This window comes from Salarias fasciatus, chromosome 23 (genome assembly GCF_902148845.1).
Source record: "Salarias fasciatus chromosome 23, fSalaFa1.1, whole genome shotgun sequence".
In the NCBI taxonomy this organism is placed as follows: Eukaryota; Metazoa; Chordata; class Actinopteri; order Blenniiformes; family Blenniidae; genus Salarias; species Salarias fasciatus.
The window spans coordinates 27,017,788-27,035,567 of NC_043766.1; the positions used below are offsets into that span (position 1 = coordinate 27,017,788).

The 17,780-nt window shown below is 41.5% G+C and overlaps 1 protein-coding gene across 2 annotated transcripts; it reads right to left on the reverse strand.

Moving 5' to 3' along the window:
* Positions 1-633: 633 nt before the first annotated feature.
* On the reverse strand, positions 634-14,989 carry zmat3 (zinc finger, matrin-type 3). Of its 2 annotated transcripts, none has more exons than XM_030082988.1 (6): positions 14,807-14,989; positions 7,606-8,351; positions 6,297-6,437; positions 4,425-4,591; positions 4,164-4,210; positions 634-1,027 (listed from the first exon to the last, which is right to left on the reverse strand). In XM_030082988.1, the coding sequence occupies exons 1-6, from the start codon at positions 14,928-14,930 to the stop codon at positions 819-821; spliced, it is 1,434 nt and encodes a 477-aa protein (XP_029938848.1). In that variant the 5' UTR covers positions 14,931-14,989; the 3' UTR covers positions 634-818. The 2 variants fall into 2 exon arrangements, with proteins under 2 accessions (XP_029938848.1, XP_029938847.1); XM_030082987.1 differs by having other exon boundaries at positions 4,107-4,210.
* Positions 14,990-17,780: the final 2,791 nt, after the last annotated feature.

Consider the following 17,780-nt stretch of genomic DNA (forward strand, 5'->3'; position numbering starts at 1 on the left):
ACTCGAACTGACGAAGCCACTTGGATAAGAGGTGAAACATCTTCCATCTGACCAAGTCCAGTTGACCTGATTCAATTACACTGAGATCGCAGTCAAACCAGATCCTGAACACACATGCACACACACACACACACACACACACACACACACACACACACACACACACACACACACACACACACACACACACACACACACACACACATAAACAAACAAAGGGGAAAGGGGAGAAAACCTTCAAATAAAGGCATGGACGCTTCCCAGATTACTGAAAGCTTTTCATGTTCTTTTGATACTGTACTTGCAAATCCAGTTTTGGCGACCTCAGAGCAGAAAAAAGCATCAGCCCTTCCTCTGATTTCTAGCACAACCTGAGGGGGGACCTGGACCACAGGTTGGGAACCACTGCTTTAGAGGACAACTGATCAGAATAGTATAAGAAAAGGTTAAAAAGTCAAACTAGTAAAATCCTGTTTTATCTGCAGACTAAATTCCTGTTTGACTCCTTTTGGCAGAGGTGGTCCACCCATTAAGTGGCAAAAACACTAGACTGTGGATAGACCGCATAGGGAATCAAATTTGATCTATTAAAAAGGGCAACAGTCTTGAATTTATACAAGTGGCTGAAAAATATCTGGACCTAAATGCTTGATTTATATAGTAAATAAATTGCAACAGGATCGTGAGGCCATTTGGGGTGATCATTTTTGTAAATATGGCTCTCAAATCTCAACTGAACGTATTTTTTTCTCCTGACCAGCAGCAGCCTTAAACTGTCTCTGCTTTCACTCCCCGCACCCAATCCCCTCTTGTGTATCTTAGCTGTAGCCCAGGTTCTCCATCTCATGGCGGTATCTCAGCTCTGACACTTTGGCTTTGTGCTGCTTGCTCTCCAGATGCTGCCTGAAGTCTGTCTCCTGCTCAGCTCCACAGTTGCACATAGAGCAGTAGAACTGTCCGCTGGGAGTCACACACATGGCCAAGTCCCTGGGGATGCGCTGCCTTGGTCTGGGGTTGTAGTAGGGCCCTGAGGGGCAGAAAGAAGAGAAACAATGTGGGGGAAGGAGAAGTTAGTAATGACTAGACGTTAAGCACTATGAGGCTGATTCACTCGAGATGCATCAACCATGAGAGCGACAAGGAAACTGTCATACAGGACGCAAGGCAGACGAATATATGAGATAAAAAAAAAAACTATTGCTAAATTAGGCATTATTCCAACTTTAACTTTTCGTTCCAGTTAAATCATTCAGTGAAGTATAAAATGCAAAGGTGAGAGGAACAATTTCTGTTGGTGAATGTGAATGTGTGTGGTTCTCTGTGTTCGCCCTGCGGTGGTCTAGTGATCTGTACAGCGTCAATCCTGCCAAGTTAGCTGGGATTGGATCCACTTTGGGATTTGATCAATTAAATCATGCTTAATGATAAACGGCATCACAGGCGGGCCCAAGATTGAAATGAAAGTCTCCTCGTCCTGCTGCTTGATAAATTACTCACATGAAGAGATCAATGACTAAAGTGGATTAAAATGCTCATTGGCGAAAGACGTACCCAAAGCATGATTTAGATCAATTTAACAATAACCCAACTATAACCTGATAAATTGATCTTTATTACTGATGAGTGTGTTAGCAACATACCAGCATGAACAGAAACAAAAGTGGTCTGGATGGACTCTTGGGAAAACCAACGGATATTACATATTTGTGTGTATGTGTGTGAGTTAACACTGCAGACAATGGAGAAGGAGATACTGAGAGAGACAGAAAAAAAGACAGCGAGAACACCACCGCATGGGAGATAGTGCAGCTATTTTGGGGTTTGTCCATCAAGAAAACCGATTAAATCAGCAGAACATGGTGTGTGTGTGTGTGTGTGTGTGTGTGTGTGAGAGAGAGAGAGAGAGAGAGAGAGAGAGAGAGAGAGAGAGAGAGAGAGAATAAATGTTGCTTTTTACTATATTTTACAGATTTTTGCCTGTGGAGAAACAAAAGAAGTCCGACACAGCAAGAAAGAGATGGTTGTTTGACGTCAGCGCAAAGTCTGATGTTACCTTCTCTGGATCTGTTTTCACACGCACACATAAAACCCGAAAGCAAACACTCACAGAGGCACACTGAAAACGTGGTACAGTTAATCAAAAATCTACTTTTCCAAACAGAAATGTGCCCACTGACCTTTAGCTTCGATGGAAAATTGTTGAAGTGTGCAGCTGTGTTCCTCTCACTCACATAGAGATGAGGCTTTGTGTCAGTTCTTCACAAACATCAGAGGTGTTTGGTAAGTGGGTGTGTGATAAGTTAAAAACACTGTTAAGTCTTGTTTTTAAATACTGTATTTTTTTTTTTCTTTTCATGTTTTGATATAGTAGAATTAAAGCTCTACAAATCAGAATTCATGAAGCAATCCTTTGTGATTTTTATATGATGGTAGGTAACTCATTTTATATGGGCACAAATAAAAATCGACGCCTACGGCCACGTTTGCAGTGACAAACTCACGTTTTACTGTGACACAGCGAAGTAGCCCTGACGTGGCTGCTTGTCAGTGGAAAGGTAACGAGTTCTTAGGAGTGAGATTTAAACCGGATGAGCGCGGTAAGAAGCAGAGAACTAGCTCCTGATTGTTCTTAGTTTAAAAACAGTACCAGAGGAGACCTCTGCACTTGGTCGAATCAGAATCCAACGTGCCTCCCAACACATCGAGGAAGCCCTGGTGAGTCACCGTAGAGTCCATAGAGTCCAGTTCTCCTGCTGCAGCTTCACTCAGCTCTCTTCACCGTTCAGCGGTCACAACACTGTTTACTCTCGGGCAGATTAACTGCGTTTTATGTGTTAATATGGTGTGTGATATCTCCCTCTTCAGTGTTTGATTTGTATGGTTGCACATGTTATCGCAATGTTGTTTGTATGATGCTGAAAGCAGAGACTTTTTCATTTAATAATTCCTGTTCATAAAGTGCATGAGGAAGTTTGTTGTTTCTGATTATTTCAGGGGTATAACAGATAATATAATCATATTCCATTATTTATCTGCAAATACAAGCTGGATTCAAAATGTGTTGAAATTACTACCAGCAATTTTTCATTAAAAAAAAAAAAAAAAAAAAGATTTTAATACTAATTCCATCAAGGTGATAGCATTTATCTTGCTTGCCATCTTAACTACGTATATTTTTGGAAAGTGGTTTACTGATGGTGGTTTTCTGACACCAACAAATCATAGATCGGCTTTTCGTCATATCATCTCACTCTCAGGCTCAGGAAACTCTGAACTGCACAGCGCCTTGACATACACAGAGAGCACCAAAGGACTGCAGATACATTGCTTCTCATGGTAGGTAAATAAATTTATTGAAGGTCAAATTCAAAGGCCAGTGAATTAAGTAGAAACAATCACTGACATTTGTCCATCTGTCTCTTCTAAATCCACTTTATCCAGGTTCAGATCGCAGGGATCAGGAGTTCACCCAGCTGACTGAGCATGAAAGACAGGTTAGACCCGAGACAGGTGGCGAGCCCATCACAAGGTCAACATCAAGAGAAAAGTCTCTCACAGGCACACACACACACACATTTATGCAAACACAAACACACACACACACAAACACACACACACACACACACACACACACACACACACACACACACACACACACACACACACACACACACACACACACACAACAAGGAATTTAGAGAGAGCTCTTCTTCTGAGAATTAAAGACCCTTATATGCCAACTGCATCCGAAAAAAATCTATTAAAATATATAAAGTGTAAAAGTTGGGAAAACAAATCCGTGAAATATTGTTTATTTCTATTTCTAAAACGGTTCGATTCATTGCCGGATGTTTACTATCCTGCAATACAATGTATTATGTTCAACACTCATGAGGTAAAGTCGCCATGTGTTTGAGCAAGAACCTCCCATTTGCATTTGACAGGAGGGTATTAAATATGCTCACCTGCTTCATAAAATGTTAATGTAATTTATGTTTTAATTGTTGGAAGAAGCCATAGAACCTGGAGAAAGCCCAGGTACACAAAGGGAGAACATGCAAGCTCCACACAAAAAAAGGCTGAAAGCTTCATTTTGAACATTTTACCCGGCATTGAGGCAGGTATCTGAGGGCTGCGGCGGCTCTTCAGCAGTCGGTACTCACTGCCGTCCTTTCTGTTCCTTCTTGGGGCTGCATCATTGTTGCCTTCACTGTAAGAACCAGAGTCACAGTCATCACGGAAATAAATAAAACAATAAATAAAACAATCAATGGAAGCTTTTAAAGGACTTGCTTAGTTTGCAATCAATTGCATCAAAATATTAATAGATCTTCTAGGTTTCTTTAGGTTTTTAGACTTCTAAAATGTTTGCCAAGCAAATACAGTGCACAGTGAAGTCTGCAGCAAAGAGCATCCAAGCCTACACGTTCGTGGAGTTCTGTTGGGCCTCAGCGAGCCGTAGTTTCTTGGCATGGTTCTTGCCCTGGTAGTGGGCCTGCGCGACTGCTGGTGAGCTGAAGGAGGCATCACACAGTTTACAATAGTCGTTCTCTGTGGCCAGGATGACCCGCGGTGCCCCCTTATACAGCGCCTGCACACATCAGACAAAGAAGCACAGTGTCTGTGGTGAGAGGAGTCAGGGAGTAAACACTGGGGCAGAGAAGAAAGGAACGTTTAGGTATTCTGGTGGGAGGAGAAGAGAGGAAAAAAAGAAAAGAGCAACTTTGTTTGACTTTCAAGAGGAGATATACTCTGAAGCAAAATAAATCCATGTTCCCAAGAACCAAAACTGTCTAAGCGGTGGTTTTCACTAGCTGTAAGACATTTCAGCACTTATTAAGCCTACAGCCGGGCGAAGCCAAGCATGTGATGAGTCATCCTATAGAAATGTACATTTTTCTGTCCCCCAGTCTTTTTTCTTTGCGTTTCAAACACAACAGAATGTTATTACAACAATTAAATCATATGGAGCTGTCAGTTAAGTTTTGAAGCGTTTCATTAAAACTACATACCAAACTGCCCATTTTCAGTGGAATAACTTAAATATATCTGTCATACGTAGACATTAATGCCAACAAAGTACAATTGTGTCTTTATGTTTACACTGATATATTTCTACCCCGTGTCTTGTTAATGTGTTGCATGTCATAATTCTCCATGTAGGGACAAATGCAGAGTGACAACGATGCTTCTAATACTATTTCTAACTTATTAGTCATATATTCAAAACTTTTTATGAAGGTTAGGTGGCTTAATAGGAAGAAATCTGTTTTTCTAATTATCCCAAGCAGGTAATGTGACAAACTAGAGCAATAAGTTCACGTCTCATGTCTTATATATTAAAAGTAGCATGTCATATACATATACACACACATATATCTATCTATCTATCTATATATATATATATATATATTTCAAGGAACGCATACCCCTGCATGCTGAGAAAACCATCTGGATCTAACAAAAATTAAATCACTTCTCCTTTGTCCCATTAACTACGTTTCCAATTTGGTTACAGCCACATGTGTCCCAACAGGATTAAACTCAGGACGAACTTGTACTGTAATAATATGTATATTCACTATCTTAAGTATAATATGGCAAACATGGAGTAAAATGAACTAAAACATATTCTGAATTCTGACACTAAAGTCATATTGCCAGGTGACATACTGTATCCAGTTGAACTAAAAATCCAACTCCTTTTACACTGTTTGTTAACTGTAACAGGAAGACGTTCCTTGTTTCTTCACACAACATGTGTTTTATCTCATCATTTCACATTGATCTTTGAGTTGATTTCATGATATGCACCTCTTCATTTATAAGGAGCTTCAATAAATCACATTAAAAACAAGCAAATGACACCGTGCACGATGTCTTTTATTTGTCATGAAAATTATTTTGGGGGTTACTTTTCTTGTGAGAAGCCAAAAAATTACACACATTTTTACCAAATTCACCATTTCCACAGAATTCAATTTGATGATTTTACTTCAGAAAATAATCAAAGTTGCAGTTTTTTATGTGCTGTGTTAAATGTGTTGCAATTGTAAACAGAAGAGAAGTAAAAAAAAAAAAAAAAAAAAAGATACCGATCTGAATTGTACGGAGATGGCAGAATGATGGCAGTGTTCAGATGAAACACAGTGACTCTGCAGTTTTCCACCACCTCCTCAGAGGACCTTTATCAGCAGAGTGGCCACTTCACCAGCAGTAGCAGTACACCCACTTCCTCCACTAAAACTGCAACGCTGAGGCTGGCTGGTGCTGAGCTGCGAGCTTTGGTACTTTACCTGCCTGCCTGTGTCACCGTCGCTGGATCCTGAGCTGAGGGACGTCTGGCCGGCCGTCTCGAGGACTTCTGGGATCCTGATGGCTGGCGGCTGCTGACTGCCAGCGTAGAAGTTTCTCAGCTTTTTACTGTGGTTCTTTCCCTTGAAGAAAACATAACAATCCATCAATTAATCAGTTGATCACTCAGACCATTAATCCATCCGTCTGTTCCCCCTCATTTTTTAAAGACATTTTTCCCAGCATTGGTCATCTTGTCCTTGCTATCATTAACAGCAGTCTGTCCTCTGGTGTCGTCCATGTACACTTTAAACATTTAGTGGTACATCCCCTTCTAAAAAAACTGGGCCTGGATCAGGTTGACTTGGCTTATTTTAGGCCCATCTCCAAGCTGCCCTTTATTTCAAAAATCCTGGAGAAGGCTGTCTACCTGCAGTTGAAAAACCACCTGGACAATCATAATGTTTTAGAGGTCTTCCAGTCCGGTTTCAAACCTTTGCACAGCACCGAATCAGCGTTACTCATGGTTTTTAATAACATCCTCCTCGTTATTGACTCTGGTGACTATGCGGTTCTGGTTCTGCTGGACCTGACTGCTGCATCTGACACCGTGGACCACAACATCTTACTATCCCGACTGCAGCACCTGGTTGGCATCAGTGGTCCTGTACTTCAGTGGTTCAGGTCCTACCTGTTTGTCTGGCCAGCTCTGAATCCTCCTCTACTCCTCTGTCGTATGGAGTAGAGGAGGATTGCTGCAGCGCGGCTACTGACTGGGGGGCGTAAGGGGGAGCACATCACTCCCATCCTGGCCTCCCTCCACTGGCCACCTGTGCATTTTAGAGTCCATTTTAAGATTCTTTTATTTGTTTTTAAATCCCTGAATGGTCTCGCCCCGCCTTACCTCTCTGAGCTGCTTCACCATTCACTAATCAACTGCTCCTGGAGGTGCCGAGGTCCAAGGCATTGCTGTTTTGTTGTTGTTTGTTCTTGTTTTCTTTGTTCTTACTGCATTGTATTCTTGCACTTGGACTTGTGTTCATGACTTTGTATAGCACTAGTTGCTTTTAAAGTGCTATACAATTAAAGTTGAGTTGAGTTTAGGCACTAAATGGCTTGCAGATTGCATGTAAATACAAAAAAAGGTAAAATAAAATATATTTAAAATAGATAATAATACAGTTAAAATACATAAAAAATTGAGGACTTTTTTAATATAATAAACATATTTATATGGAACAAAAACGTAAAAAATGTAAAAAAGCTATGAAGGATAAAAAAATACAAGAATGAAAGTGAATTTCTACTGACCTGGTAGTGAGCTTGTGCCTGCTGGGCAGAGTTGAGGGTAACATTGCAGAGTTTACAGTACAGTGGTTTGCACAGCTCCTCCAGCCCCAGAGAGTCCTCCTGCTCCTCCACCCCCAGCGAAGAGCCTTCATCCTGGGGCTGTTCGCTGACTGGCGCCGCCTGACCTGGGAGAGGCCCACAAACGAGGCCGGGCATCGGCGGTGGGATAAGTGCTGGTCCTGGGGGCCTTGGAGGCACCTGTGATGGGTCAGGGCCAGGCGCAGGGGGTGAGGACAGGGGGCTGGGAGGGAGGGGAAACCTTCCAGCTGCAGGCGCCACTACAGGAGGGGGAACCAGAGCTTGAGCAGGGTTCAGATGTGGAGGCCCCAGTGGTTGTGTGAGGTCCATGGTTGGAGGAGGCACTATTGCTTGTGTGTGATCAACAGGTGGGGGTCCTAAGGTGTGTGCCATTGGCGGAGGCCCCAGTGGCTGAGCTGGGGGCATTGGAGGAGGGCCTAGGACGTGTGGAGGAGTGATCGGGGGAGGCCTTAAGGGGTGAGTAGCAGTTATAGGAGGTGGACCTAGAGTCTGGGTGGGTGCCATAGATGGAGGTCCGATTGGCTGGGCAGGGGCAATGGGCGGAGGGCCGAGAGGTTGTGTAGGTGCCATTGGAGGCGGTCCCAACTGGTGCAAGGAGTCCATATGTTGGAAAGTTTGCTGTGGATGGCTGAAGAGACTGAGGGGTGGCTTCAACATGGTTTCTGGGACTGTGGGCAAAAGAGACACAGATGGTGGGGGTGAGTTTCAGCTGAGCACAATGCAGGTTACCAGGCAGAAAAGTAACCAGCGCATGATGTGGGGGAACACATGGACACAGGCAATCACCTGCATTTACACATACAATCAATGGGGCCAATGTAGAAAGCAGCAAGAGCATGAAAGAGGATCAGGAATCAATCTGAGCCTCCATGGCTTCTGGGGAACATGCAAACCGACGCTCCACTGTGCCGCACCCGAGGGCTGCACAAAACAGTGTGAAAATATGATAACATATCATTTGGTTTTGTTTAAAGTAAAAATGTTTTTGTGCTTTGGGATTTGTGATGCTAAATGAAAAACTACTTTTTGGTAAATTTTGGTGGTTCTGTCCTGTGGTCCCAACGTATGAAATAATAAGGGTTGTAAATTAATTGAACGTTTTAAATTTCAAGTACAAACTTCATGAAATAATAGTAATGAATTGCAATTTGTCTTTCATATTTAAAAATGTGTCTTTTGTGGTATGTGTTTTGTGCAAGTTGATATTTCAACAACCATGCATTTGGTATCTTCAATTTAATGCGCAGCCCTTGTTCACATTCCCTACGCAGACATCCAGATACCTGGGGAAATATTAAATGAACATTTCAGAAATCTCAACGTCCACCACAAATTTAATTACATTCGCCCATTCAAATGCAAATGGAATGAAACAAGGTGATCAAACACCCTTTAGGGCAGCTTGAGTTTCGGTGAGTTTACCAGAGACACTCACTAACCAGCCAACCAAAGTAACTGAGGTCTTTAGAAATCCTTCATAGGTGGAGTAATAAAACTTATAATGAATTTTCTTTTAAGCATGCTCAGGGACCATTTTGGTCCAGACTGAAATGTTTTGGCAGCTTCTGATTCTTTCACCATGCTCTGTATTCATTCATAGCTTCCACTTAACAACTTCTTAACATTATTAATTGCCATGCTTTTTTTTAAGGAGATTGTGCTTCTCTGTGAAATATCTGAACAACTACTAAGATTTTTGTTAAGTTATGCTTTCCAGTCATTATTTATTCGGTTCTCTGATTGAGACAGTGATCCTGAGTTAGTTCTGTACTAATATACACATTGAATAATTTTTGTAATGTTAAATGTGTCATAAATTATGCTCATCTTAGCTGGAGTCGTTCCCAGCTACTATGGGCGAGGGCGGGTTCCACCATGGACAGTTCGCCTGTCGGTCACAAGGCCAGACAGCCGTGCACTCTCACATCCACACCAGTTAACCCAACATCCATGTTTTTTGATGTGAGAGGAAGCTTTACTGTATTTTCTGGCAAATCTCTCTTTTGGAGGCCATTTCGGGGGATCCAGGAAAAGGTGGTTGAGAGCCAAAAGTGAACTAGATTGATAACCATGAAAACATGATGCCTGTGGCTCATTGCTGTACCAGTGTCTTCGCATAAAAAAAAAAAAAAAAAAAAAAAAAAACAAGACTGAATGAAATTTTTAATGTGTCCGATTTGCGTAGGTTCAGTCTATTGACAGATCATTAAACTGACATGAAGAGAAGGAAACTTGATGAAAATCCAATTATGCATTTACAGCGACTTCGGGAAGTCGCTTATTTCTGGGAGCCCCGAGGCGCGAGAGATTTAAAGAGATGGGCGAGCAGAAACACATTCTCGGACAGAGAGGCTTCACACTCCAGTGGGCATCAGAAAGATTAGACTGAGCCTGCAGTGCCTGCAGTCATGCATACAGGACTTTACATGTACATCCATGTGTGTGCGCGCTCACAAACACACACACACACACACAGAAGCGGTGATAATGAAATCCTCACAGCCTGGAGTGTGACAACTTGGCAAAGCTAATACAATGCGTGTGCATTTCTGTGGATGTGCATTTATTACTGTTGTTAGGATTTAAATCTGTTTACACACTTGCATTATGGAGACTGTTTGTCCTTGTGTGGACAAAAAAGAAAATCCTTATGAGGAAAATCACAAAGAAGACATGCTTTTGAGTCAGATTTGTGTCAAAGTGGTTGAGGGCAGGGGCAGAAATGGGCAAGTAGTAATTATTATCATGTAATTTCACATAAAATGGACTCAAGTCAATGCAATGTTCCTAAAATGCCTGAAACACAACATGGGGATAAATACTGAGACCCCAGAACATTAATTATGCGTTTCACGTGAGACATGTTTAAGTGTCACCCTAAAATATGAAGACATGCTTTAACGACAGACTAAGGTTAATTTGGAGTTAAGTCTGAGTAAATGGAAAGGAAAGTACTGAATGTTAATGTGTGTGTGTGTGTGTGTGTGTGTGTGTGTGTGGGGGGGGGGGGGGGGGGGGGGGGTCAGTAATAGGTCAACAGCTGTGTCAAAACTCACTGTGCTGGTAGCTTTCATCTGGAATTCAATCGGACGCCCAATGAGTCTGAATCATACACCCAAAATAACATCCTGGAGTGTTTTTGTTTCCAACTGCTGCTCGCTGTTGGTCTGTCTGTCTGTCCAGTGTCACCTGGCCTCACTGACCTCAGGAGAAAGATATGCTGGACAAGACTCTGACCTTACGACAGTCCTGTCAACAGCAAGATGAGCCTGTGGGACACTCAGCAGGAGCCTCTTACTGTTATGAAGATGATGTGTGAGTTCCATATAACCAAAAAAGTTTTCACTGCTTTGTGGTATTTTTTTTTATTTTTTATTGCGTTTATTGGATCTAATATGCAGGAGACATTTTCTCTGCTGTCCATAGGGAGCATCTGCAATGAATTATTTGTTGTAAACAGAAAAGAAGTGAGTGAATATTGACTGCTGTGTGTCAAAGTATGGTAACTTAAAGAAATGAGGCTTTCACCGAACCAGACAAAGCAAAAACAGCACACACACAAAAAAAAAAAAAAAAGACGGCACAGTTGAAGGAACACAGAGTAGATGTTCTGCTTTTACACCAAAGATATACTAAGAGACCTTTAACAACACTCCCTGTCTCAACAGAAACCCCTGTAATGTTTAAAATGTCCAGAAATCTCTATTCATGCTGTCCAGAGGCTCATCCATCAATCCCACATTGCAAATCGTCAGTAACCTCATCAGCATCCTCATGAGAGCTCTTTGATAAAAACTGAGACAACAGCAGCAGCAGCAGCGGCTCAGGAACAACACTGCAGGACAGCTGACCCCTTTTCGCTTGATTCACTAATCAGCAAACACATTGTGCTGCCGCACAATAGATGAAAGTACTTAACGACATGCTTAGCATTTAAGTTTGTAGATTTTTTTTAACAGTGGAAAATGCTGTCCGTGGCTGTCAGCTGTGTTTACTCACACAACAACTTATCTCTGAGTATCTTGAATACATTTTTAGGGACCAAAAAAGGCAAAACAATGACTTCATAATAGTAACTGCTTTTAGTAAGAAAATCTTTCATACAACCTTATTTTGCCACATATCATTTCATCAAAACTCGTCAATATCACATTTACATCTTTTCCCTGTGAATATCATATTTCCACACAACATTCAGCTCTTGACATACTTTCTCTTCGTTCCTGTGTTCGGCTGAGCCATGTGACCTTCCAGACCTCCATTCCCACATCTGTGACACGAGGCCACTCACTTCCAAGGCTGCGCCATTAGAGTAAACCCTGGCTTGTACACTAAAACCCTTATAGCCACTCCATTTTTGAACTCAGGAAGATAAAAAAGATCAAGCAGCCTTTTACAGTGACTTCTTGTGCTTGCTGGCATTTTCAGTTCAATTATCATCTCTGTGAGAGCAAGTCAGAGATGATAACAAACAACAAAAATAAGCGTTATTCTGCAGTTACTTCTCATCCCAGACTCCAGCTAGGGAGATATTGTTGGTTAACACTCACAGCTAAAAGCATCCTAAGTTTGATTTTAGACTTTTGGCTTTTCTGTATGGAGTTTGCATGTGGTCCCTTTGCACACGCACACATTTTCGATGAGTGCTCTGGGTTACTCCTATACCGTTCAAAAACGTGTAGATGTCTTTGTGTTGGTGACTGTCTGTCTGTTTGCATTTTTGCCCTGTAAAGGACTGTCTTTCACACCAAGAAAATATACAGACTCCACCCAGATCGGTCCAGATTCAAACTGGGGTCTCCTCACTGTGAGGTGTGTGAATGCTAACCGCTATAACACCTGAGAAGAAGCCAATCTTTAATATGGTGAAGATGGACACTGAGCAATAATTGATCAGGTTTAAGAGGATTTGACATCAATTACGATGCTCATCAGTTCACATTTGTCAACCTATTTATTATTAATCACAGGTTGAACTGCCGCAGTGGTGTACACCGTCATAAATATTATTCAGTAAAAACATGGAAGCAGCCACAAAACATGAATTATTAGCAGAGCGTTTGTGAACATATAGCCACATCTATAAATAAGTAAGCTTGCAAAAGATCAGCTTCTCACACGTCCCACTGACATGACAGTGAAGCTCAGAGATTTTTTTCATGTCTTGTACAACACGACAAGAAAAGAGAACGGTGCTTTATCTTCACACATAGCATTTCAAGCATGGTTTTTCAGTCTTCTGTCATCATACAAGAACAGTGGTGTTGAGAAAATCAGTGCCTGTCAGTTTTTTTAACTATACTTTGTCTGTTTCAGTTTTCCTCAGATTTATTGTGGCCTCGATAAGTGAAGGTGAGTTTCTTTCTCCTCTCAGACACAAATGCTTGCACCTGTTTCACACCTGGAGGGGGTCCTTGGTGTAAAATCAAGAACATTTGATTTTTGTTTTTTTGTTTTTTGTTTTATGTTTTAGCTTTTGAGGTTTTTTTACAGGAGACACTCAACTTTGCAAGTCAAAATCAAGCTTATGTAATTCCTCCACAAAACTAAAGGCAGAAACTGATCAGTAGCTTGAATAAAATACATTCTCCATATTTTGGGGTTGTTTTTGTTCTCCAAGTATTCACAAAGTGAAAAAAACTGAAAGCAAAACTTCAAAGTAATTGGGAAGTCATACATGCGCATGTGACATTTATTTGACTCAGGAGCTCTTGATTTTCTAGTTTTATTAGCAAAGCTCAAAAAAACTTCTGTCCCGGAGACTGATAATCTCACAGCCTCCACTGAGAATCTCTATATAGGCCAAGTGTTCATTTTCTCTTGAGTTTCTCTTGCTGTACTGTGTTGTGTCACATCAATTATAGAGTGATGAGAAGCACATGCCTCCTGCACTTACTCCATCTGCTTCACTGGGCACTGGACGAGCACAGCATGCGGCGAAGACCAACTATGTCTTACTATATATTGCGATACATTTAGTGTGCCATCACAGCAGCTTCCAGCTAGAGCTTCAGCTTTAACAGCTTGCACACATTAAGAGCACATATTAACAGGACTAACAGTCAGTCTGGGGATTACCTCTGATGTCCAACAGAGTATGAGTCTTGTAAGTCAATAGATGGCCAGTACCATCACCATAACACTAACAGCCTTGATAAATGTCTTGCTGGGAAACACTCATGAGTTTGACCGAATCAACTTTGTTGCTTGAATAAGTGGCAAAATCATCACAAGCAAAAACATACACAAAAAAATAATAACATGATCAAGTTTTTCAACTGGCACAAAAATGTTGAATATGTGCCTTTGCTAAACTGTGAATGATGTTTCAGGGAGATGAACCTAAACGTCATATTTAAGAGGATTTATCAACATAGGGTTTTTTTTTTCCTTCTTTACATCATTACAGATGAAGGATGGTCTTAAAAACTCTCCACAGTTGTTCAGGTGATTGCAACATTAATCAGGGTAATTAGCATTTTGAAAGCGTTCACTTTCCACCTAATTGCAGCTGCATTTGAATACCTTCACAAAGAAGTCTGAATGAGGATGATAAGAGGCTGTCTTATGAGACAAGTCTTATTCAGTGGTCACCCTTTCGGCGTTGTATAGCAAATCTACTGGCTCCAGCAGGTCCCTAAACCCAACTGGAAAGCTGGTTATTGTAAGGATGAAACGCCTCCTGTACATTTGCCACATGTCACCATCAGCTGTGCAGATCAAGCCTAGAGTAAAAGGTGCACCAACAATGTCACACTCGAGGGGTGAGAGTGAGCTTTGCATTGAAACACTGTTTCAAATTACAGCCAGAAACCAAACCTGGCGTCTCCCTTTCCTCGTGAGACACATCGCTCTGATGCATGTGCAAAAGACACGCTGGACTACCTCTGCAACCTCAGATTTTGCGTCGCAGCATCCATGCTCTGCAAAGGTGGAAAGAATGGTAGCTGGTGCACTCCGCGGCATGACATTACGATACTGAGGGTGATGATAACAGCGGCAGCCGGTTTCCACATCCACCTATCTCTGGCTGGATGATTTTCTCCATCCATGCACACTGGCGCACAAAACTGCTGACAGTCAAAGGTGGAGAGACTGAGCATGGCAAGCCTCCTGTCCTTACCTGGCAGTCGGGCAAGATAATGGCTGCTGTCACCGTAGCTGACAGGCGGAGAAGTGTAGTTTCTGCAGTAATCTGCGCTCTGGTAGTACGCGGCATCCCCGCTCTTCAGCTGCAGCGCCATCATCGCAGGATCATCCCTCTGCCAACTTCTCCTCTCCAAAAAACCGGGTGGCCAGGGCAGGATGACAGTCTCTACCAACGCTCGGGCACCGAGGCTCTGGCCGGAGGGGGGTCCGAGGAGGAGAGCGAAATCTATCGAGCGTCTGCAAGCAACGAGGCACGTCTTTCCTCAATATCTATCCTTATTATGTTTATTGTTTTGCATAAAACCCAGTACAATACATTCTTTTGGATGAAACTGCATTTCTGAGCACACAAATATGAACGTGCACACTCCGGCGCCCCCTGTCTACTTGGTACGGTCCATTTCCGATGCCACTGCTGCTTCTTTGCATGGGTGGCAATCATGACACACTGTATAAATATGTTACACCTCTGTAGTACACTCAGATCACCCGGCTGGCAGTATATGAGTCTGAGAGGCCCTGCAGATAAAGCAGACGATCCTCACAATCAAACAGCAATATTAACTAAGTTAATTCAATCTATCACAAACAAGGACATAAAAGTTAAGCAACATGGAAAATTAAACAATGCATCAACTAGATAAGTAGATAGATATTGAGTATCTAAAGAAGACTTTAAATACTCAGTGACTCTATTTATTGGTTACTTGTCAGCACAACACAGGATGATTAAGGCGAAATAAATTCATTAAATAACTTTTTTGGGAAAATTCATTAATAATAGATCCATTAAATGATGGGTTACTCTTGTATTTTAATTTTTTCAGAGTACAAATGATTTGATGTTAATTCCCAACAAGCTTTCGCTCTTGTATCCAATAAATGGTTCAGTTTCAAGACCTTTGGTCACTAAAAGTTATACATGGTATAACATTATAACATGTATTGAAATGTGTTTCGCACCTGTTCCAGACCATGACAACAATGATGATAATAAAAATAAAGATTAAAAAAACACCACAAATAATAAATAAATAAATAAATAAATAAATAAATAAATAAATAATGGTGTTACAAGTCTATGGATTTCATTCTTCAACCAGAATGTGTCGCAGAGTCAATCAACGTGGCTGCGTTGCTCAATCCAACAAGAGCATGTCTGCTGCAGGCAGGTCATTTCATCATCCCTACTCTCAAATTCTACACCCTAAAAAATGAATGCTGAAATAAACCCAAATTGGTTTATTTTTTAACCCAACAGTTAATCAATATTGGACCAGCCCAACAGTAGTCATTTTCACCCAACAAAATGGGTTGGTCTTTTTAACCCAACAGATGGGTTCACAGATTTAATCCAATCATTGGGTCAAATCAGTTTCAGCCCCGCGTTGATTCTGCCATGTGATTGGATTGAATATTATGCTCATATTTAACCCAAATGTTGCATTAAATCAATTTCAGCCCTGGGTCAATTTTACCATATATACTGGTTGAATGTGCCCAAATTCTGGATAAAATTAACTACAGTTCTGTGTTAATTCAACTACACACATTGGTTTAATCTTCCAAAAAATGTTGATTCATCCATTTTCTATGCCGCTTCTCCGGGTCGCTGGAGCTGATTCCAGCTGCTGTGGGCGAGGGCAGGGTCACCCGTCTGTCACAGGGCTAACACATATAGACGAACAACCATGCATACTCACATTCACTCCTAGGGGCAATTTAGAGTGACCATTTAACCTGACATGCATGTTTTTGGTCCGTGGGAGGAAACTGGAGTACCCCATACACTCACAGGGAGAACATGCAAACTCCACACAGAAAGGGCCTGAGCCCCAGCCGATACTTGAACCCAGGACCTTCTTGCTGTGAGGCAAGAGCGCTAACCACTGCGTCACTGTGTGGCCATGTTGATCAATAGATAAATTAATACAATATGCATATCTTGTAAACAGCTAATTTTCAAACCTTTTTAAAATTCAATCTATACTTGGTCATGCAAACAATACAGTATGCAATGACACACTTGTAAACAATGTTTAAAGTATTCATTTTGAATTTCTTTGGACCAGCTGACAACCCAACAGTGGTCAAAACAACCCATGTGCTGAGTTTAAAAATTTATGTTGGGTCTCATGGACTCTAACCCAACACATGAGTTGCAATAAATAACTCCAAACGCATTACAATAGCCCAAATTGGGTTACCGATTTCATATCCCAGCGATTGGGTTAATAGAAAAACCCAACACTTTTTAGTGTGTGGTGTGGCCTCCATTTGCCTCACACATTACAACATATTTTCTTTGCATGGAGTTGATTAAGTTATTGATTGTGGCCAGTAGAATGTTGGACTGTTCCTCATCAATGGCTGTATCAACTTGCTGGATATCGGCAGGATTGGCAGGCTGAAACACGCCGTGATACAAGAAGTGGGATGTTTCAACTTCCAAGAGTTGTATACAGATCCTTGCAACACAGGGCTGTGCATTCTCATGCTGCAATATGAGGTGATGCTCGAGGGTGATCTGTGCATTCAAAACACCATCAGTAAAATGTGCCTGTGTTTATTGAGTGTAACAATCCTGCTCTCTCATCAGCACCTTGATATGCCACAACTGTGAGGTGGACGAATATTCATTCAGCAGAGAGGTGCTCACTAGCGCAGATTTTGACAAATTTGTGAATAATATCTGAGAGGATTAGGCCTTTTTTACAGTGGCCTATAAGGGCTAACACAATTGCAATTGCAAAATTCACAATGCAATCGCAAAATCCGCAATGCAAGAGCAAAAACCACAACGCAATGTCAACATCAACAGTACAAATACAAATGGGACAAAGGGCATGCTATGATATGTCATTTATGCTATGTCAGTTTTACCACAGTGACCAAACTGACTAATTCCTGAAAACATACTATACATATTATACCACTTATTATACATA